At 40.4% G+C, this 20,166-nt stretch overlaps 1 protein-coding gene across 11 annotated transcripts in view; it reads left to right on the forward strand.

The window, feature by feature from the left end:
• The window catches only part of frmd4a (FERM domain containing 4A), a 177,207-nt gene extending 165,887 nt beyond the window's left edge, over window positions 1-11,320 (forward strand). For 9 of the 11 annotated variants that reach the window (XM_036584823.1, XM_036584824.1, XM_036584821.1 and 6 more), the window contains 9 exons: window positions 81-214; window positions 872-994; window positions 2,000-2,231; window positions 3,471-3,527; window positions 3,852-4,089; window positions 4,342-4,497; window positions 5,498-6,345; window positions 7,454-7,550; window positions 9,865-11,320. In XM_036584823.1, the coding sequence (XP_036440716.1) occupies window positions 81-214; window positions 872-994; window positions 2,000-2,231; window positions 3,471-3,527; window positions 3,852-4,089; window positions 4,342-4,497; window positions 5,498-6,345; window positions 7,454-7,550; window positions 9,865-9,967 (1,988 nt within the window). In that variant the 3' untranslated portion in view covers window positions 9,968-11,320. Of the gene's footprint in view, window positions 1-80; window positions 215-871; window positions 995-1,999; window positions 2,232-3,470; window positions 3,528-3,851; window positions 4,090-4,341; window positions 4,498-5,497; window positions 6,346-7,453; window positions 7,551-9,604; window positions 9,673-9,864 lie in introns of all 11 variants that reach the window. The other 2 variants (XM_036584820.1, XM_036584819.1) reach the window with 1 other exon arrangement.
• The last annotated feature ends 8,846 nt before the right edge of the window (window positions 11,321-20,166 follow it).

Raw genomic sequence — 20,166 nt, forward strand, 5'->3', positions numbered from 1 at the left:
GTATTCTCTACCAGTATAGAGTGTGTATGTCAGACCTGCAGCATGGAACTGATTGATGTTTGGTGTTTGTGTGTGTTCAGGTTCTCAGGAATCAGACAGTTCTCAGACCGCTAAGAAGGACATGTTAGCTGCTTTGAGGGCTAGGCAGGAAGCCCTGGAGGAGACTCTGCGGCAGAGGATAGAGGAGCTCAAGAGCATCTGCATCAGAGAAGCGGTGAGACTCATACATCTTTACACTGACACACTTATCTTACATCTTATCTTCACACAAACTAATTCTAGTATCAGACCTTCACCCAGTAACCTATAATTCACAACATTCCTAAGCAATAGTCCAGCAAAAATCTAATGTACAGGGATTTCCCCCTTACCTCAGATGTGGATGATCAGCCAAAACATGTTTTGTCCCTGAAGTTTGCTTCTTTAGAGGCAATGGAGCTATGAGGCTAATGTAGCTAACAATTAATGAAGGATATATACTCCACAAAATAGCACTGTGCAAGCTACATGCCTAAATCATAACACGCTTTCCTTAATCTTTGTTAAGTAATTTTAAATGTGATTTCTGATTCTGAATGACTTATGTATAAAAACACACAGAAAAATGGACAAAATTCAAGCTTCATGCCTGTAATGTATTTAGCTATGTAACATACTATATTCCGTTTTTATCGGTAAAGGTACGGACATGGTTAGTGTCCATACCTTTACCCATAAAATTGGGAAAATGTATAGACTGGATTTTTCAGCGAGCTTTAACATAATTCTACCTCATTACACTGATTACCATAAACCATAACCATAAATCCCCTATGCATGCAGTGGAAATGAGAGAGTGTTTATGTGTGTGTGTGTGTGTTTTGTGTCTCAGGAGCTGACTGGAAAGCTCCCAAAAGAGTATCCTCTAGACCCAGGAGAGGAGCCACCCACAGTACGACGCAAAATCGGCACTGCCTTCAAACTAGACGAACAGAAAATCCTTCCCAAAGGAGAGGTGAGTTACCCTCTGTCCTCAGAACGTCTCTGGCATTTCTGAAGAGAGATAGATACCAGGATTCAACAGAGATGTTCATAATTTACTTGCTGCGAGTACGAGTTGAGCCACTAGTCTCTGAGTTGCATGTCTGGTTCATTTACTAGCAAAAAAAAAAACAAGAGTGCCAAGAAAAAAAGAAAAAAGAACATTTTGCATTGTGGTAGTGACTACAGTTGCCAAGGTTATAATGTAAAATCACTGCAGTACCCACAATGCAATGCTCTTATACCCCAGCACTGCATATGACTGTAGTAAAACTGAAACAGGTTGAAAACAAAAGGTCATATTTATTTACTGCATTAAGGTTGGTACTCCTAACTCAATCAGTTTCACTGACTCAGGTCCCCATCTCGGGGACTTAGCACAGTTCTCAACGACCACTTTTAAAATGGAGGAGTAACTTTACTTAACATGCACTGCTAATTGCAGTAGATCCTGCATAAATATCTCCTTTTATAATCTTCTGTTTATAAAAGATTCAGACTTTCCAGAGCTTGGTGTGTGTATGCCTCTATAAATAGCACCAGTCCCCAGTCTGGCATGATTCAGAGGAAGTGGTGATAGTGAGTGTGTGTTGAGTCTAAGCCAGAAGTGCAAAGTTACAAAGTTGGGCATGGAGAGCACAGAAAGAGAGACTGAGTATATGTGTGAAGAGAGAGAAAATGAAAGTGGCTAAAAATAATGTGCAGGTATGATTAGGCAGTACAGTTTGTCAAAGCTGTTGATATAACAGCACTTTGAAACAATGCTAGACAGTGAGGTGCCTGAGTGTGTATGTGAGTAATGGTGTGGTGTGCTCGATTCCTGAAGCTGTGTCGTCACTCTGAAAATGTGTCTTGGCTGAATGTTAGAGCACAATATGAAAAACTATGTTTGTTTTGGCCCACTTCACTGTCTTTTTCATGGTTATCTGTGTGCTAATGTGTGTTCTTATCTGGCTGTGTTTTTGTATGCGTGTGTTAGGAGGAAGAGTTGGAGCGTTTGGAGAGGGAATTTGCTATCCAGTCTCAGATAACGGAGGCAGCGCGGCGCTTAGCAAGTGATCCTCATGTGAGCAGTAAGAAGCTGAAGAAGCAGAGGAAGACCTCGTACCTCAACGCACTGAAGAAACTACAGGACATTGAGAACGCCATCAATGAGTACCGCGTCCGCTCCGGCAAGAAACCCACCCAGAGAGCCTCACTCATCATAGAAGGTAGGAAAATACACTCACTCACACTGCAGCACAAGCACACACAGAATTATCAAAGGTGATGAAAACATAACAGTGAAGTCGCAGATCTACGCATTATTGATTAAATTGTTAAAGCAAACATAAGCTTTGCTTGTTTATAACTGTTTTGGAATTAGGAATACACTGACGAGTAATATCTGGATTGATAACGGTACCTTGCAGTGGCCAATACTGGTACATATAGCCATTCATTTTATTTTTTTGCAATTTGTACTTTAATACATATATGAAGTGCTGTCATAGTAGGGCGGATTAACACTCCAGCCAGGGCTGCCCAAAGTCAGCCTGTGAGAACGCTTAATCTGGCCCACCAAAAAGTTACTAACTTTAACCTCTCACCAAATGAGGAAATTTATTTTTATAATATATTTAACTTACTGAATTCTTATATTCCTTTTAAACTTGTATTTATGAAGCATTTTAGTAACAAGATACAGTGTAATGTTAAAAAATATGTTTTTAAAAACATTTTATCCCTTGGGCTGCAAAAATGTTTGGGCACCCCTGATTTGACTATATAGATCACTGGAGTAATACATTTTTAAATAACTAATTAGAGGTATTTGAAGTATTTAGTGCATCTCCTGCTTTCTGTACCTCAGCTGTACATTAGTTGCAAACAGGTGAAATTGTCAAATAAGGCCTACACTGCTAACATATTAATTCCGCCACATTAGAGCATGACTGTATGTGTTGTACAGCTGTAATTACCATCTGTAATCACAGTACCAAACTCATAATAACAATGTAATGACAGACGACATAATACTAAAACTACTACTACTACTAATAATAATAATAACAAATCCCATTCGTCAGTGAATAGTGTATCAGCAGCTGATGTGATGGATGTGCTGAGGTGAAGATGAGGTCGTGAACTGTGCTGATTTTGTGTGTGAGTGTACTGTTTGGTGTGGCTATGAAGCATCATTAGGTGAGTTAATGAAGTCTTGCCCTGTGGAAGGCCTCCCACAGCTCAGCGCTCAGAGCTGTAAAACAGCATGTGTGTGACCTCCACTGAGGTCAGAACAGGGCATGAAATTCATTTAATACACACACGCATACACACAAACACGTGTGCTCACCCCTGGAGTACCGGAATAAAGACATGTTAGCCTAATCATTAGCAGGCCTACCTGAAGCGTGTGGAAAGGTGAGAATGTGCTGAACAATGCTGAGAGTGTTCTGTCTCTCCTGCAGAAGCTAATATCGGCTCAGAAGACAGCTCTCTATCCGACGCTCTGGTGCTAGACGATGGTAAGTTCTCCATGCTCTACTAGAGTTACACACACACAGCACACTGCACACACACCTCTGTCATGCCCTCTGCAGCCTCTTCAAGCAACCACTCTGTCTTATCTTCTGCCACACAGTGTGTCGCTATATTTATAACTACTTCTTCTGTCTGAAACCTTTACAGTTACCATCAGCAATAACAAAACCATGTTGTAGTTTGCTCATTGAAATAAGTGCAGAAATTCTGTCAAAAATGCTTATTCTAAACATTCGTTTGAGTAGACGAGGAGATATTTTATTGTAATTGTTATGCTTTCTTTCTTTTTGCTGCACTGTATTTTTCAGATGACCCCCAGGTGACAGGGACCCCCACCTTCTCTCCAGTTGCATCCCCACATAAAGGCCTTCCTCCTCGACCGCCCTCTCACAGCAGGCCCCCTCCCCCACAGTCTCTGGAAGGACTGAGGCACCTTCACTACCAGCGCAGTGATTACGACAAGTCCCCTATTAAACCTCGCATGTGGAGCGAGAGCTCACTGGACGAGCCCTATGAGAGGGTGAAGAAACGCTCATCTCACTCCAGGTGTGGAGCACTGAGACATAAGAAGTTCTTCTGCAGTCATGGTTACCGCTGTCATAACAATTGCAGAAGTGATGTATAATATAGTGAATAATTAATATATCAATTTCGTATTTATTAACTGAAGTATGCACTTACCTCTGTGTGTTGTGTGTGTTGTATAGTGTTGTTTAGTTGTCAGTGGAGACTTGTAATATGCATTGGTTTTTCAGGTACTGTCTCTGCTTCAGTTTCTTGCTCTTTTTCTGTGTGCAGTAGTCACAGGCGGTTCCCCAGCACAGGCAGCTGTGAGGCTGGAGGGAGTAACTCTCTGCAGAACAGTCCAGTGCGCACCCTGCCCCACTGGAACAGCCAATCCAGCATGCCCTCTACTCCTGACCTGAGGACCAGGAGCTACGTCCACTCAGCCAGGTGCACACACAGAGATGCACAAAGGCACTGTTATACAGAACAGGCCACAAGTTTGGAAGCAACTAACTAAGCAAATATGATATTTTTTCAAGAGTCAATGGACAGAAAAACATATACATCTCCTAATTCTCCCTTTCAGATGCTCCTCAAAGCTTGATTAACTGAATCAGTTGTGTTAAATTAAGAATTTTACTTAACACACCTGAAACTCCTTTTTCCTACAGCTCCTTTGGTTAAATTAGAAAACATAACTTTTGTTGGTAGTTGTTGGCAAATTGATGTAATTGTAAAATATTTTTTGAAACTTTTGAAATTACTGCTCGCTTCCACATTTTTCTGTAGTTTCTATTGAAAATTACATTGGTAATATTTGGAACTCAGATGTTCACATTACAAGCCTCATTGCTCAATTCTGATTATTTGCTCAGATCTGATCTTTCTGCCTTGATGGTTCACGTTTGTGTTTGTAAGTGACTCGTATCCATCTTTACTGTGAATGAACGTGCACCCTGAAATTACAACCTACATTAAAACAACATTAAACGTGCTAACCAGCAGCACTAACCTTCGTAACAAAGACAATTTTCTCTGGGCAGTTCTCAGCTGGTTATTATTAGAGCATGACGAAGGCTAAATAAGGTCAGCTTTTTGCAGCGGTTACTGGCACTAACTGCAAGTTAGCTGCTACTGCCACATTAACACTGAATGATGGTGCATATGCAGTGGGAAACAAACCTATGACCTCTGATCTAACCATTCTCATTAGGCTGCATGGTGATGAATTGCACACAGTCTAAGACTACGTATGAAAGTCATTCAGATCTAATTTAAAAAGCTCAGATTTGTGTGTCCACACAGCTTTAAAATCATCAGATCCAAGTCAAGTGAAAGAAAAAAATCGCGGTTATGCCACTTCAGCCTTGCAATGTGATTGTGACCTATTCTATTTTCACCTGCCACTGTCCACACAATTGATACCTTGTCTTTTTTTCTCTCTCAGCCTATCGCAGCCCTTCCGTGGCCGGAGCTCCAGTCTGGAGTCTCAAGGGAAGCTGCTGAACATGGAGGCGGAGTCAGAGGCAGGGCTCAGCCCAGACCTCTTCCTGTCGGGAGCTCAGCGAACAGGGAGCAACGGCTCAGTCGCCCCTGATGACTGCTCATCCTGCACCAGCCACTCGAGCTCGGAGCACTACTACCCTTCGTCCGGCTCCAACCCCAACTACTGCACGCTGGCCGAGGACTCACCGTCTAAAGCTCGGCAAAGGCAGCGGCAGCGTCACAAGTCTGCCGGCCACTTGGGAGCTTCCAGCTCGGGCAGCATGCCTAACCTGGCCGCCCGAAACGGCGGAGGCGGCACCCACGGCAGCGCCGGCGTGTGTGGTGGCCACCAGGGCGTTTATCTGCACAGCCAGAGCCAGCCATCCTCGCAGTACCGTATCAAGGAGTACCCGCTGTACACAGAGGGCACCAGCCCTGGAGCCGTGGTGGTGCGCAGCCTAGAGAACGACCAGGAGGGTCACTACAGCGTGAAGGCCCAGTTTAAAACCTCCAACTCATACACGGCCGGCGGCCTCTACAAGGAGGGCTGGGGATCCGGTGAGGATGGTGAAGGGGGCAGTGGCAGTGGACGGCTCACCCCATCTAGGTCTCAAATAGTCAGGACTCCGTCTCTGGGGAGAGAGGGGGGAGGAGGGGGAGGGGGGAGAGCAGCCGTGTCCGAGGAGCTCAGGTGCTGGTACCAGCGCTCGTCCGGATCGCTGAAGGAACACTCACGCGTCACACACACCAGCTCCAACGCGTCAGATGGCCGTGGAGGGAGAGTTGGGACACTTGTGAAGGGCTCACCAGGTGAGAACATTTACATTTAGGTATTTAACTCTGTCTATACCATATACATAATCTATTCACACTGACAAAGTCCCCTTTAACTCATTAAAGTCTTCCCCCAGAGTAGCTGCATGAAATGTATCACCATGTGGATTTGGAGCTTTCTGTGTGCTACTGTGTTTTCTGTCACTATATGAAAGATGCATGATACTGCCTTTTATGCTTGCTTCCTCAGAGTTTGTAGCACAAATAAAATAAAAATCTAGAAAGTTTCAGTCAAGGGCCCTTTAAAAATATAAATCACGAAAAATTGAAATTATAAGTATTATTTTCAGTCCTCTCAGCAGCCTGTCAAGGCTGCAGTGGATTATTTCATGTTGTTATGTGATTACATATGTGAATTGTGTAAAGAAGGACTGGCACAATTAGGCAAGCAATAAAACATGGAGAAAGACATTTTTATGAGCTAGTGAAATTATTTAGTACTACACAATATTAAATTAGATATAATTAATATAATAATGTATAATATATACGTATAATATGGGCCCATTCCTATCTGGCAGCCTAGGTCGTTGTGAATTGTTGAATTCACGCCTGTCCAGAGTAATTTACAGTAACTGGAGAATGAGTTTCAAGGACTCTTATTGGTAGGTCAGTAAATTTCCTGCCCAAACAGGGAATCGAACCTTAAATCTTACGTGTGCAGGGTAATGGCGTTGTTCTTCTCTTACTGCATTGCTTTATTTTTTATTTAACTCCTTCAAATACAGACACTTTTTAGTGGAGTGTGTGTAAATATGCATTCATCTTGGGGGTGAATTAGGGGTGGGTTGACAAATTGTGTTGATTTAATGTAGGTGGTCAGTCCTTTTACAACAGTTCAGCTAAGTGCATTCCTATGGGAGTGGGTGCTGTCAGGGTGGTCTGCTCTGTGTGTGTGTATGTTGAGGGGAGTGGAATAATTGCCCCTCATTGGCTGGCAAAAACACCCAGGGTGTAAAAACTGTGGCACACTGAAGTGTCAGTTACAAGCTCATTTTATCTGTGACAGTCTGCTGTGGAAGAGTGAGTGCCTGTTTGTGTGTGCACACAAGTGTGTAATAACCCTGTGTGGATGTGTTTCTAGCTGCCTCTCCACACAGCCAGAGAAGTGGAACTCCATGCAGTGAGTCCGCAGCCACTCCACCCTGCAGCCCCCAGCACATACTCAACTGGCAGAGCGGGTAAGAGCAGACTTCTGGTGTGTAGTGTGTAGTTTAAACAGGATATGTGCAAAGACTTAATTTGATGTCTAACTTTAGTCTTTTTACATTTAATGCATTGAATTGGTCATTCAAATTTCTGTTAGTCAGTGATTGATAAGTTTATTATTTTAATCAGAATTAAATATTTAGTTGCTTTGATCCTGAAGATTCAGTGCTAAAAACTAAACAAGATATAGTAACCACTCTGGTGAACCCTCGCCATGTCGGTTGGGCTAACAAACTGACAGCACTTCACAAGAGCCTTTCATGATAAACATGACCCTCCAGTGTGATGGACACAGTGGCTCCAAATGCTCTACGATAGCTGCAGAATAAAGTCAAAATCCTGCCCAAGCAGAGGACCTAAACTCTTTATAGTAACTGATTTCTGTAGTTGTGACTCGTGTGCTCATGCTTGGCTGAGGTAAAGTGTTGTCAGAGATGTTAGGAAGCAACAGGCGAGAGAGGCTAATCCATCTAGTTACTTATAAACCTAAACTGTGGCCAGCCTATCAATTTGAAATGGGAATGTTTTGTGTCATTCTCTGTACAGAGCACCTTTAAGTAAATCCATCGTTAATCTTTTTTAAATTAATGCACACTTAAATATTTAAGATGTAAACAAAGTCATTCAGAGTGGTTTGATATGAAATGCTCAGTTCTAGAGAAACGTACCAAGTCAGAATATTTCATATAATGCTGGTGATAGTAAGCAGACGCCTGTTTTAATGGCACTAAAAGCTACTTAGCAGAAACTTATTAGATCAAATGGTTACACATACGCTGTCTGATCCCTGAGCCGTTGTTTTACGATAGATTTGAGATAAGCTTTGGCATAAAATATAACCTTTATGGCAGAGATGTACATGCAGATTGTTGTAAGACAATATAGTCCCCAAAGGAGACTTTTTTCAGATTTATGACATTACATATCTTCGCTGTCCAATAAAAAACAGGTATCTCCAAAATAGTAACTTTAGAGGAGAAGGCAAAAACACTCTTACCTTTCAATGCAAGTTAATGTAAAGAGGTTTTATTTCAAGTGATTTTAGAGCATTTCTATTGGTCCATTCATCATAAAATTGTCACACAACATAAAGGACAGCTGGTTTGTTGAAATGAAGTAGAAATATAAAAATCGACAAAAATGGAGATACATGGTTTTCGTTGGACAGCGACAATTTGTGTTGTAGACATCACAACCTCTGGTTCCTATCACCATCAGTTTGAAGAGTTGGTACCTAAACTCTACAACACACCATTTCACATCAAACCACTGTGAATGATTTAGTTTACACCTCATTGATTAAATTATGAGGTTTTGCTAAATTGGTGAAATTCTCTTTTAAAAAAATAGTTTGGTTAAAAAGTTTTCTCTTACTCCAAATGATCAGTTAGCCAAATTTGAACAACAGACAGTGTGTCAAACAGTGTCCACATACACAAGTCGATCTGAGATTACTTAGATGTGTGTGTGTCATGATTTAGACATGTGGTTTGCATAATACAGTGGTGTGGTTCCCTTATTGATTACGCTTTCGTTAATTGTTCTGTACGTTAGCCTTGTAGTTGAAGTGCAAGACTAAAGAAGCGCACACAGGACACCAAATATTTCTTGAATAGAATTTTGCCAAATTATTCACTTTGTGTAGTGGGCTGGTCAGAGTTAGAGCAGTAGAAACAGTGACATTAGTTGTAGTGATGTACCTGAGACACTGGCTTTTAGATGTAAAGATGTGCTTCTTGGCTCTGTGGTGTGCTTTGTAGCTTTTTATGTATTTAAGAGCTTCTTTAAAGCTTTTCTGTGCTGGCGACTAACTACTATTAAATTCAATAACAGCACTTCTGTGACTTATCTGCACAGCCTACACTGCTTCTCTTTCAACTGCTAACTGCTGTCACTGTTCATATAGCTGCTAACCTCTCTCTTTCTCTCTCTCTCTCCCTCTTGCTTTCCTCCCTTTTTCTCTAACCAACTTCTGCTTGACTGCTATATGTGGTCTGGGTGTGTGTGGTGTTTTTCTTTGGGGCAGTGATACAGCTGAAAACTCTCCTACTGAAGACCGCTCTCCCTCTCACCAAAGCACTGACCAGTAGAGAGGTACACTCTATCTCTCTCTCTCTCTCTGTCTCTCTTTCACTCTCTTTGTCTGTCTCTCGTTCTATCTCTGTGCATGTTGATTCTGCCTGTTTTGCTCTATACATTCCTGTGTCTTGAGATCTAATTTACTACAATGTTGTTGTCACAGAGGGAACAAAGGCCATAATGTTGTTTGCATGTGCTTCATCACAGATCGTTCAGCGATAGCTGTTTCCTGAGCAGTCCCCTGTGCTCTGAGCTAGCAGATGTGCAGTGGTATGGACACGAGAAGGCCAAGCCAGGAACACTCGTCTAAACTCATCCTCAGTCCTCCTTCGTCCATCCTTCTCTCCATGGAACAGTGTTCTCCAGGCAGGTCTGTCCATGGGCTTGACCTCAACACATCTAAGACAAACCTACAGCTGGAGCCAATACCCCAACCCCCCTTCTCTGTGCATATCCAGCGGTACAGTGGCTCTGGACTCTAGGATTACAGGGGTCAGACTGAACTGGACTAAAGTGACCGAAAATTGACCTTTCTGACCTTTTTCCCACTGCTTACCTTTCAAACTCTGAACTGTGACCCAGTTAGCTGCCAGCCAGTTGCTCCGTATGCACAATAAAGAAAACCCTCATCATCTGATCCCGTCGCTGGAGTGATGCGCAAGGCATGTGGCCTCTCTGTTTTGGAGATATGTGTATATGTACGTGTCTGCATTTTAGTGAACAACTCCCCCACATTTGCGTACTCGAGCACACGTCTGTCCCATGCTGTGGTGTGTGTGTGTAATTCTGCACTGAAAATAGAGAGTTCAGATCTCTCCCTCTCTATCACACGCATTCCTGAGAAATACGTTGCTGCTGTCATTCATCTTGTTCGTAGAGCTTCATATGCTCTGTTCCGTCAAAGTAAACACAATAAATCACAAGCCCCACACGCGCTGTCTACAAGAGTGAACCTTAAGCCCCTGCTTCTGCCTGTGGACATTCTGGTTTTTCGTTTTATAATGTTCTGTAAAAAAATATGTATAAATAAATATATATATATACCTCTATAGAAATGAGTTTATAGACCACGGACAACAGCAGCAGCACCACCTCGGATGCATACCATCAAATAAGCAGCATTCTCTGTATTGTTCCATTAAAAATTGCCCTGTCAGGAAAATGTAAGATTCCCCTGGAGTGAGTAATACTCAACAACAGTGTATAAAGCTAGCCACAACTGGCACTTCATTGACAACTGTGACTGGTTCAAACAACACACTTCAATTACAGTGACGTGTCAAAAATACACTGAAAAAAGTAATGCACTGAAGTGTATAGACCATTTACACATGAAGAAAATATATTAATGACACAATTATTGCCAAAAGTAAGTCAGTTGAGAGCCAAATGTGGTGATACAGTACTGAGCAAAGCTCATGATTTATTTAATTTCCAGTCAAAACAGCCATTAAATGCAAGTTATTCATTTATCAGTGTCAGAAGAAAAAAGCAGAAAACATTTAACAGAAAGAAACAAAGCATAATTACACAGAAACCTCAATAATTGAACACTACATCGGTATTTTCAATCTGCAGGAATATTTTTCCACACCTCCAAGTTCAGTCTTAGAAGTTGGTTGCACTTTCTTCATTTCATAGTCCAAGTAATCTCAAACACATAATGCAGATCTTTTTTTCTTTTTGTCCTGTTTGTTTATTTTTGTCAGTCACACTTCTTAACAGCTACACATCCTTTCAGACACATAGAGTTGAGTTGTCTTCTCACAGTGGAAGGTTGGACATAAACACCTGTGGATTTTTTCAGATCTGAGTCAAGAGTGGAGCTTGATTTTCTCTCAAAGATGAAAGCTTTAAGTATCGTTTATCTGATGGTGACAGTTTTGTTGGTCTACCAGGTCTTGCAGGAGTCGTATTTTCTCAACATTTTGTAATAATTTTTTGAGATCCAATTTTGGTAACTCCTGTTTTTTTCACTTATACTTGACTTTCCCCTTCCTTATGCAAGTGGATAATCTTATATCTAATTGTCACAGAAACATCTCCTGGAAAGTGAATAACATGTACTTAATGACTGTTTTGATTGGAAATGGAATACATGAAAGGTGGAGTCTGCTCTTGCACAGCACTGTTAAATTTATTTATGTGGAAATAATGTACTCATTATAATGTACACATTTCAATCAAGTAAATTCAGTGCATTACTGTGAATGAAGCCACACTTATTTGTGATTCATTCATCATTCCTAAATATTCCAATAACTGGTAACCAATCTAGTTTGTCTATGGATCAGCAGAATTAGCGTGAACACACCATTTAGACAAGTAGCTGATCACACTGTTGATTTGTTTCCAAATATTGGTTGTTATTGCAGGCCTGTGTGTGAATGGAGTTCCCAATTATTAGCACAAGAATCCGTGGTCATTAGTATAAGTTCTTAAGTGAAATGATTTCGGGGCTTGTGGTCTCTATGTTTATTTGTTTATGATTTTCCATCATGTGACAGTTCATTTGTCTGAGTTTCTGGTTTAAACAGACCATTAGCTGAACTTTAGCTCGAGGTTACAGCTGTAACATAAGCAGCGTGCAGTTTCCCAAAAACCATCATAGTCCTGAGATCAGCATAACGGAGAGAGAGTGTTCAAAGTGCTCAGTCTGCTACTTTACAGTGGTCTTTGTTTTAGGAAACCCCCCTATATGTTGGCTGGAGGTTAGCTGAGCTTTAGCCTGACCTTATCTTACGTTAGACACTAATCTTTGAAGTACTGTATGCGCCACTTTCTCCCTCAGGCAGCAACCAGTGTACTTTTAGCTACGGCAGCCTGCCAGCCACTATGGTGCTCTGAGCCAGTACTGTACACAGATGAAGTAGAATCCCACAATGCCTTGCTGTGAGCCTGGTATCAGTGCTGTGATGACAGCCTTTAAAACATGCAAGTCCAAAACCCTCCTCTTCATAACCTGCCATCAGCGATGATAGAAAGCTTGTTTTTGGGGGAACAAACTTCTGATTTGGGGATCTGAACAGGGCCTTTCTGCTGGATTTCTTTTCTTTACTGCCATTCTGGATTCTGAAACTGTATACAGTCCACAGTGTACTGTTAATACTGGTAAAGCCACAGGATGAAGTTGTAAGAGCACAACATAAAGGGGCACACCTTCTACAGTACGAACACTGACCAACAGTTTTCTCTCTAATTGATCTTACCTCTCTGCCGTTGCCTACGAAGTTCAGGAGATAAGCATTCCAATATAGGAACAAAGTACAGACGTCCAGACCTCGGTTTGAAAGCAGAAAAACCTCCAGTGGCAGTCATGATGAGGTGTGTTACCATAAGCTCACTTCAGGCTCTCAGAAAGCTGAGATGAATACAGGGTGTTCGTGCTGTTTTTCTAACGTCACGCAGTCAGCGAGATTTTAACTGAAACCGCTGGTGCCCTTTCTCCCCCAATCTGTCTCCCTGTGACGGGGAAACACGCCAAGCCATACAGCAACGACCACTTTTATACCACACTCTGCATGGTCAAAAAAAATCCCAGCGCTCACACAGACACATACTACTACACATGGACACAGCAGTGACTTTGGTAAATAGATATTTAAAAGCACACATTAATCTTTTATTTTTTAAAAAAGGATTTATTCCATTCCTCTTATGTACATGCCAACAGACCTTTCTGTATGTGTTAATGTCAGCGACATGGTAATATTTCCATAACACCTACAGTGGAACATCAGTTGCTACATGTGTTATTTGTATGACTATGGATTCAAATCCAGTCCATTACCCGATACAGTGTAATTCTGCCTCCATAAACTGCCTCTCTTCCGTACCTGAGTTCATATGAAACAGTATTAAACTCAGAATGATGGTCCTGGAGGCTAATTGGATTAAGGCCCTGTTTACCTTGCATGTTCAACCTCCACTGTGCATCCTTTTAAAACAAACTGATAGAAACTCAAGCTCAAGAAATCCCTCACTCACCTGAAGAAAGCTTATTCCTATTCCCTCCAATGCTGTGGTTCAGGCCTTGTGGTTATCCACCAACTTCAAAATGAGAAAAGTGTATTCTCTCCTCATCCTCTCATTCCTACCTGTATTTAATAACAAACCTAAACCTTTTATAACAAAAGAGTAAACTAACACATTTATCAACATATATGGAAAAGACTATGGAAACCTGTCTGGGTTATTTTAAAAGAAAACAAACATGTTCAGATGCTTTCTTTTCTTTTTTTTTACCAATCTGTATTTGTTTCCTTTTCATTTTATTTCTCACCAAGTTGGGACATAGTAATGACCCTTTCAGGTGCTACAGGATGACCAGTTACTGCAATGTTTCCTAGCTGTAGACTTTTCCTAACTGTTGTCAATAGTTTTAATACAAGTTGTGCAAAATGAAGGATGCTAGTTACTAAACTGTGTCGCTCACTCCCTCATCCTGACAATAGAGCATGTTTCATAAGTTTATGGTGTTCAGTTCAAACATAACCGGACACATTATAACGGTGTTGTAGAAAAAAAAATGTGGAAATGTTGGGGAAAATAACCAGATTCCACAGTTAATTTATTCTTTTTCTATTAAGAATTTGTATAGTAACTTTACATTTTTCAAAAACCGTGTTGTTGGCAACTGATACTGAATTTTCCAGATGAGAAATGTGGTGGTTCTTGAGATTATGAAAAATAAATTATTGCTGAATGTTCTCTAAACTCAAGCGTGACATTTCTGAATGTTTCACTTTCTCGTTTTTGCTGCAGTCATCGTTACACTCCATGAAAAAGGGGCAAAAATATAATTAGCCTGGTGCATGCTGATGAAGAAGAGAATAATATGAATACTTAATGCGTAACTTTCATTATTATTCAGAGCAGGACACTGAGTGGAAGCTGACAGTGATTACTTGTGTTCCTCACCCTCTTCAGTATGTTCCCTAAGGTCATATTGAAATTGCATTTTTCATGAATATTAATTTCAGAAATTCTGCATATGAATATGTAATGAATTCTTCTGTAGGGAGAAGCTGGTATATGCATCTACTGCTAAAGTTAAACATTTTGCTGAAAGAAAGCAACATGATATGATCCTCCGTGAGGATTTCAAAGAAAAGTTTTCATAACCTTAACTTTGACTAATTTGAATTTAGGCAGCAGGTACACATTCATGAATTAGTAGTGCAGAAGACTTAAGTAGTTCAGTATGATTTACACATGCAGTAAGGAGGATGTCACTGCAGTGCTGGTGTTTGCCTCCAGTTAGTAGACAGTGTCACAAGGTAAGAGCCTGTGGTTATCAGAAACTGGCTGGGTTGATTATATCAGCTTACACTGTGGATCAGGAGCCTCTTAGCAGGCTGAGACTAAAGCACTCTAAATGTAAGAACAGAACGCTGAAAGCCTGATTTTCTGCGACTGCTTGACGGTCTGGGGCCCCAGGATATTTGCTCTGCCTACTCGCTTAGTAATCCAGCCTCAGCGTGTGTGTGTGTGTGTGTGTGTGTGTGTGTGTGTGTGTGTGTCGCCTGCAGCTGTTGAACAGAAGCACTGCCAAAATCCACAATTTCACTCCTGCTCTCACTGGGCTGCTCACTAAGTACACTTTATCACACACCAGCTCACTCAGATTTAGGCTGGGCCTAAATTGGACAGTGACTGTGTTCAGTATGTTTTGATGTCAGCTTTGCTTACTCATCATTTGCTTACACTCAACCAAAACAACATACTACAAATCTTCATAAGGTCGTTCTTAAAATGGCAAAATCAGCACAATCCAACATAAAGCTACACAGGCTTTAGACGTCCAGCACTCTTAAAGACTTAAGCTTTGTGAAATATGCATACACAGTTTTATGCAAAAGTTTAGGCACCTCTGTTCTGATTTTCTAAGCGAAAACAAGCACACACCCTCCACAGAGAAAACACTTCTACACATTTTAATGTACAGTAACTGTTTATTTGTTGAATTTAACATATTGGACAAAAAATCAACATAAAATTTGGCCTGTGCAAAAGTTATGGCACATTTTATATTTTAAATAAGAACTGTACACTAAAAATTGCAGAAAAAAGCAAATTTAAGTGTGTTCCCTGTAGAGGATATATTATTTTCATGTTCAAACTTATGCATATGACTGTATGTATCGCTGCTGTTGGAACAAAACCATGTATCTCCATTTTTGTTGTTTTTAGTTTTTTACTTAATTTGAACATTATGTCTGATGCCCTTTACGTTGTGTGTAAAATTTATGATGAAAGGACCAAAAGAAACGGCCCAAATTTTTTTGGGAAAAAAGTCTGGCTCCATTGACTTACATTAAAAGTAAAGTGTGTTATGGAGATATTAGCTCTTGTTCTGTCAACAGTGATATGCAGGTCCAAAACTCTGAGACCTCTAGTAGAAATGGTTCTTGTTTTGTTCCTTTCTATTTTACATTTTTTTGAGTTGTGTGAATTTGTGCTTCAATGGAGGGAAGACACTGACCTTTCTCTGCAAAGGCCTTAACATGGTCAGTGTCACAAATTTGCTTAAATGTGAATAGTGACCTACAAATAGTGCAGAATCTCAATTATTTCTTCATTTTACTCATCATATCCTTTTCTTTGTTCTAATTCTTTGTTAAAATTCTAAGACCTGTTTATTTTCAGGTTTAAATGACAAATAATCCCAGATTTTCAGTGCGGTCAGACGTTTGGACCCCTCTGTGTTGGCGTTATCACAAGCATTAATTTAAAACCCAGCTGTTTCTTGTTTGCATATATGCATTGCATGAAACAGGGAATGAACAGTGTTTTTAAAAATGTTAACAAATCTTTGCACAGTACATCAAATTCTTCAATTCAATTTTAAAAAGTAAGGAAACTACTTAGCTCAGTTAGCTCTGAGTTACATAGTTAAATCTTGTTTCCCCTGAAAATCTTTCCAGCAACTATGGAGAATAGTCAACATCCATGTGAATTCACTGTGGCTTTGTCATCCCTGCAGGTGTGAGTGTCATTATGAGGACAATGGTGGTCAGCAGCTCTAACAACTCAGTGGGATTCCACTCAACTTAACACCACTTCCTGCTTCACTCAGTTATGCAATGAGCCTTCTGAGTCTCTTCTTTCTTCACACTTGTTCTTCTGTTCAACAAACTTCTCGTCATCCTCTGTTGGGTGTTTGTGTGAACTGGACTTCCAGAAGGATGTTTTCACCCCAGACAATGGCTCAGTGTTTCCCTTGACAACAGGAAAACATGGAAGAGTAAACACTGGAAGGTCTGACCACTGTTGGTTTGGACATCAGCCGAAAGGTTGTGTTTGAGACTCGACTAGTACAGTATGCAAAACTTTGGGCGCCCCTGGTCAATTGATGTTTTGGTGAGGAAAATACAGACACATCCTTTATGGGGGAACACACGTCTGCACATTTTAATGCACAGTCATTGTCTATTTGCTGGATTTAACACATTGAGGGGGAAAAAAACATAAAATGTGGCCTGTGCAAAAATTATGGCACCCTTTATATTGTATGTTTTCCTTTTTTCTCTTAAGTTAGTCAAGCCATGTTTAAATTTGTTCCCTGTAGAGGATGTGTTAACTCATTTACACTGAGAAAATCAACAAAACATGACCATTTGACTGAGGATGTTGAACTTTTGCACAACATGACATGGACATGTATGTTTTTGTGTGCCCACTGTATATTTTGGGCAAGCAGTTCAGGTTTCTCTTCCGTTACTTTGGTACTTTGGAACAGTGATTTTTCCAGAGGCTGAAAGTCAGAAAGAATCACAGCCAAAGTATAATCAGCATGTATGACTCACGCTTAGCTTCCAAAACGCAGCTCATCCAGTCTCTGATAGCTACTCTCTGCACGCACACTCTGCTCCGTACTAATAAAGCCTAGTTCTTCCTGAACAATGTTACCGTAGCAACCCTGCAGGGTCTGGGGCACTGCTCAGTGTTTCGTTCCGGCCTTCGACAGCAGCTGGAAGTTGTTATTCCCTCATGCAGCGCAAGTGTATGTGTGTTACTCCCACATGCCGTGAGAATGCAGTGTAAGTGTGTAAGGATGCTTTCTCAGGGAATGTGTGGATGTGTCGGTGTGTGAAAGTATAGTTTTTTTCCTCCTCCTATGTGGAAGTTTCACAGCACAATGTTTAGAGGTGCCGGCCTCTGATCACCATGGAAACTCCAGGAGGGGCTGCTGCGAGCTGAAGTCTGGGCTTTCTCTCGGACCCTCAGAGAGATCTGCTGAAGCTCAGCCAGGAGGAAGGTCATGACATCAGGGCCTCTGGATGTGTGTGTAAAATGACAGAGACGCAGGACTGTTAATAATTTAAGAGCATCTGGCTGGAAGATGGAGGCCTATAGAGAAGACCCAGTGTTGGACCTGATGGTACTCAGTATGAGAGCTTTGTTCTCTATGGCAGCCCTGGTGCTGGAGGACACTTACCTCCTGCACATTCTACTGTTCTCTCTGCTCTACCACACCCACTTCAACTCAGCAGAGGCTGTTAATGACCTGACTAGATGGATCAGGTGTGTTGGGAGCAGGAAAGCACATGTTCTCACTAAACCAGTGTTCCTAAGTTTCAGCTTCACCAATCCTTACAAATGGAACCGTGGTTACCTCGTTTTACAAAGGTGGTTAAGACGCTATCTCTGTTATCTATCTTAGGTTTAGATACTGAAACAATGTATTATTATTATTAACATATTGACATTTCTCTGTTAACCCAGGTTTAGATACTGAAACTATTTTCTAATTATTATTATTAATGAACATATTGACATACATAAAAAATGGGCAACAGACATTACATCATACAGGTATACTGTTACAAAGTCAGAAAGTATACTTTATTTATAATGATATTAAGTATGTTGTATGTGTTAGCAGCCTTACTATTTAATGGCCTTAACATATTTTCTATAGAATATGGACATTATATTACAACAGCAAAGTCTGAACTTACAATTCAGAACTCATTTAGACTTCATGAATGACATTTTTCTAGATGACATAATATTGTGGCATTATCAAGGTCTGTGTTTTTGAGACTAAACTAAAAATCTGCATGCCAGATTTTTTAAAAACAGAGATAACAAAACTATCTCTATACAAAGTTTTGTGAGTGAGGACAGCTATAAAATGTTGAATAATTTCATCTTTTTACAAAAAGAACATACACCATAACAAAACATTACAGGGATAACGGTTGTGTACAATCCTAAAATTCTCTCTTCATGGGGACAAGAAATGTAAGTGATGCAGTCTTCTCATCTTTACATCTGGGTATAAAAACCTTCACTTATAATATTCTACGCATACTGTTATGTCCTGAAGTTACAGCCTTCCTGGTAAGGTCATTGTGCATTTTTTATTCAAATATATTGACCCTCTTAACTGAAAGTAATGATAGACGGTTTGACAAGGAACCATATAAGTTATATGTGCTTCAAAAAAGTTCTAGACTAACCACAATTACCTTAATATAATATTTCATAGAAATATTTACCCCATTCAATGTCACAGTTATCAAAGGAACTGAAGTCCCTTTGTCCATTCAATAGATCAGAAATAAAAACAATTTTTGTTATATGATGATCATGCATGAATTGGGGGGCAAATTATGCTTGAATGTGGTCTTCCAAGAATTAAGTGCTTGTTTATGAGAGTCATAAAGACTGACAGGTAGTTTACTACCTTTAAACACTACATCAGAGCAAAAAAGTAAATATAATGCAAATATCAAAATACTCAAACTATGATTAAAACCTCCTAAGCTGCAAGGGTCGGATGTGGGCCTACACTCGTCACACTCATTATAGCTGAATCACAAATTTGACAGTTAACAGGTTTTTAGCCTGACATTTATGATCAAAGCCAATCGTGTGAAACATGACGAAGCAAGCAGCTTATTTTTCAAAAATATTTTTCAAAGAAGGAAAAACATCTGTGTAAGTATACATAAAGTAAAGCATTTATAACAGTAAAAACCAACATGGTTGCCACTGCCACAGCTTTTCTGCTTATTAGAGTGATACTTGATGTACATTCTTAATATTCATGTAGATTTGCTTCCTCTACACTAACAATATTCTTCATGTCCGCAAACGACATTAACGTCATTTTTAGCTCCGTAAAACCTATCCATTATCATGAGACAGAAAATCCAGGGCTAGAATGAACTAAGCTTCAAGTTAGTTGGCTAAGCAAGAAATCCTGCTTTGTGCTGGGGACCTCCAGGGGAGTTGAGAAACACTACTCTGAAGAATTAATCTAAAAGCAGCCGGAGAAACGATTCATGCGAAATCCTCAGCTTTTGTGCTACACAGTCCAGTCTGCAGGTTAAAGTTACTGCCTGTAGTCTGTATTTAGAGCTTATGTATTACAACACACACACAGTACTGACTGTGTGATCTGCTGACCTGATAAAATTCATCACAGAAACATAAAAGGGTTTGTAACAGGGTTTTTGTTGTTTATCATCTGAGTCTATTGTCCCAAGAGCAGGAAGT

The sequence above is a fragment of the Colossoma macropomum genome, unplaced genomic scaffold (assembly GCF_904425465.1).
Source record: "Colossoma macropomum unplaced genomic scaffold, Colossoma_macropomum, whole genome shotgun sequence".
Taxonomy (NCBI): Eukaryota; Metazoa; Chordata; class Actinopteri; order Characiformes; family Serrasalmidae; genus Colossoma; species Colossoma macropomum.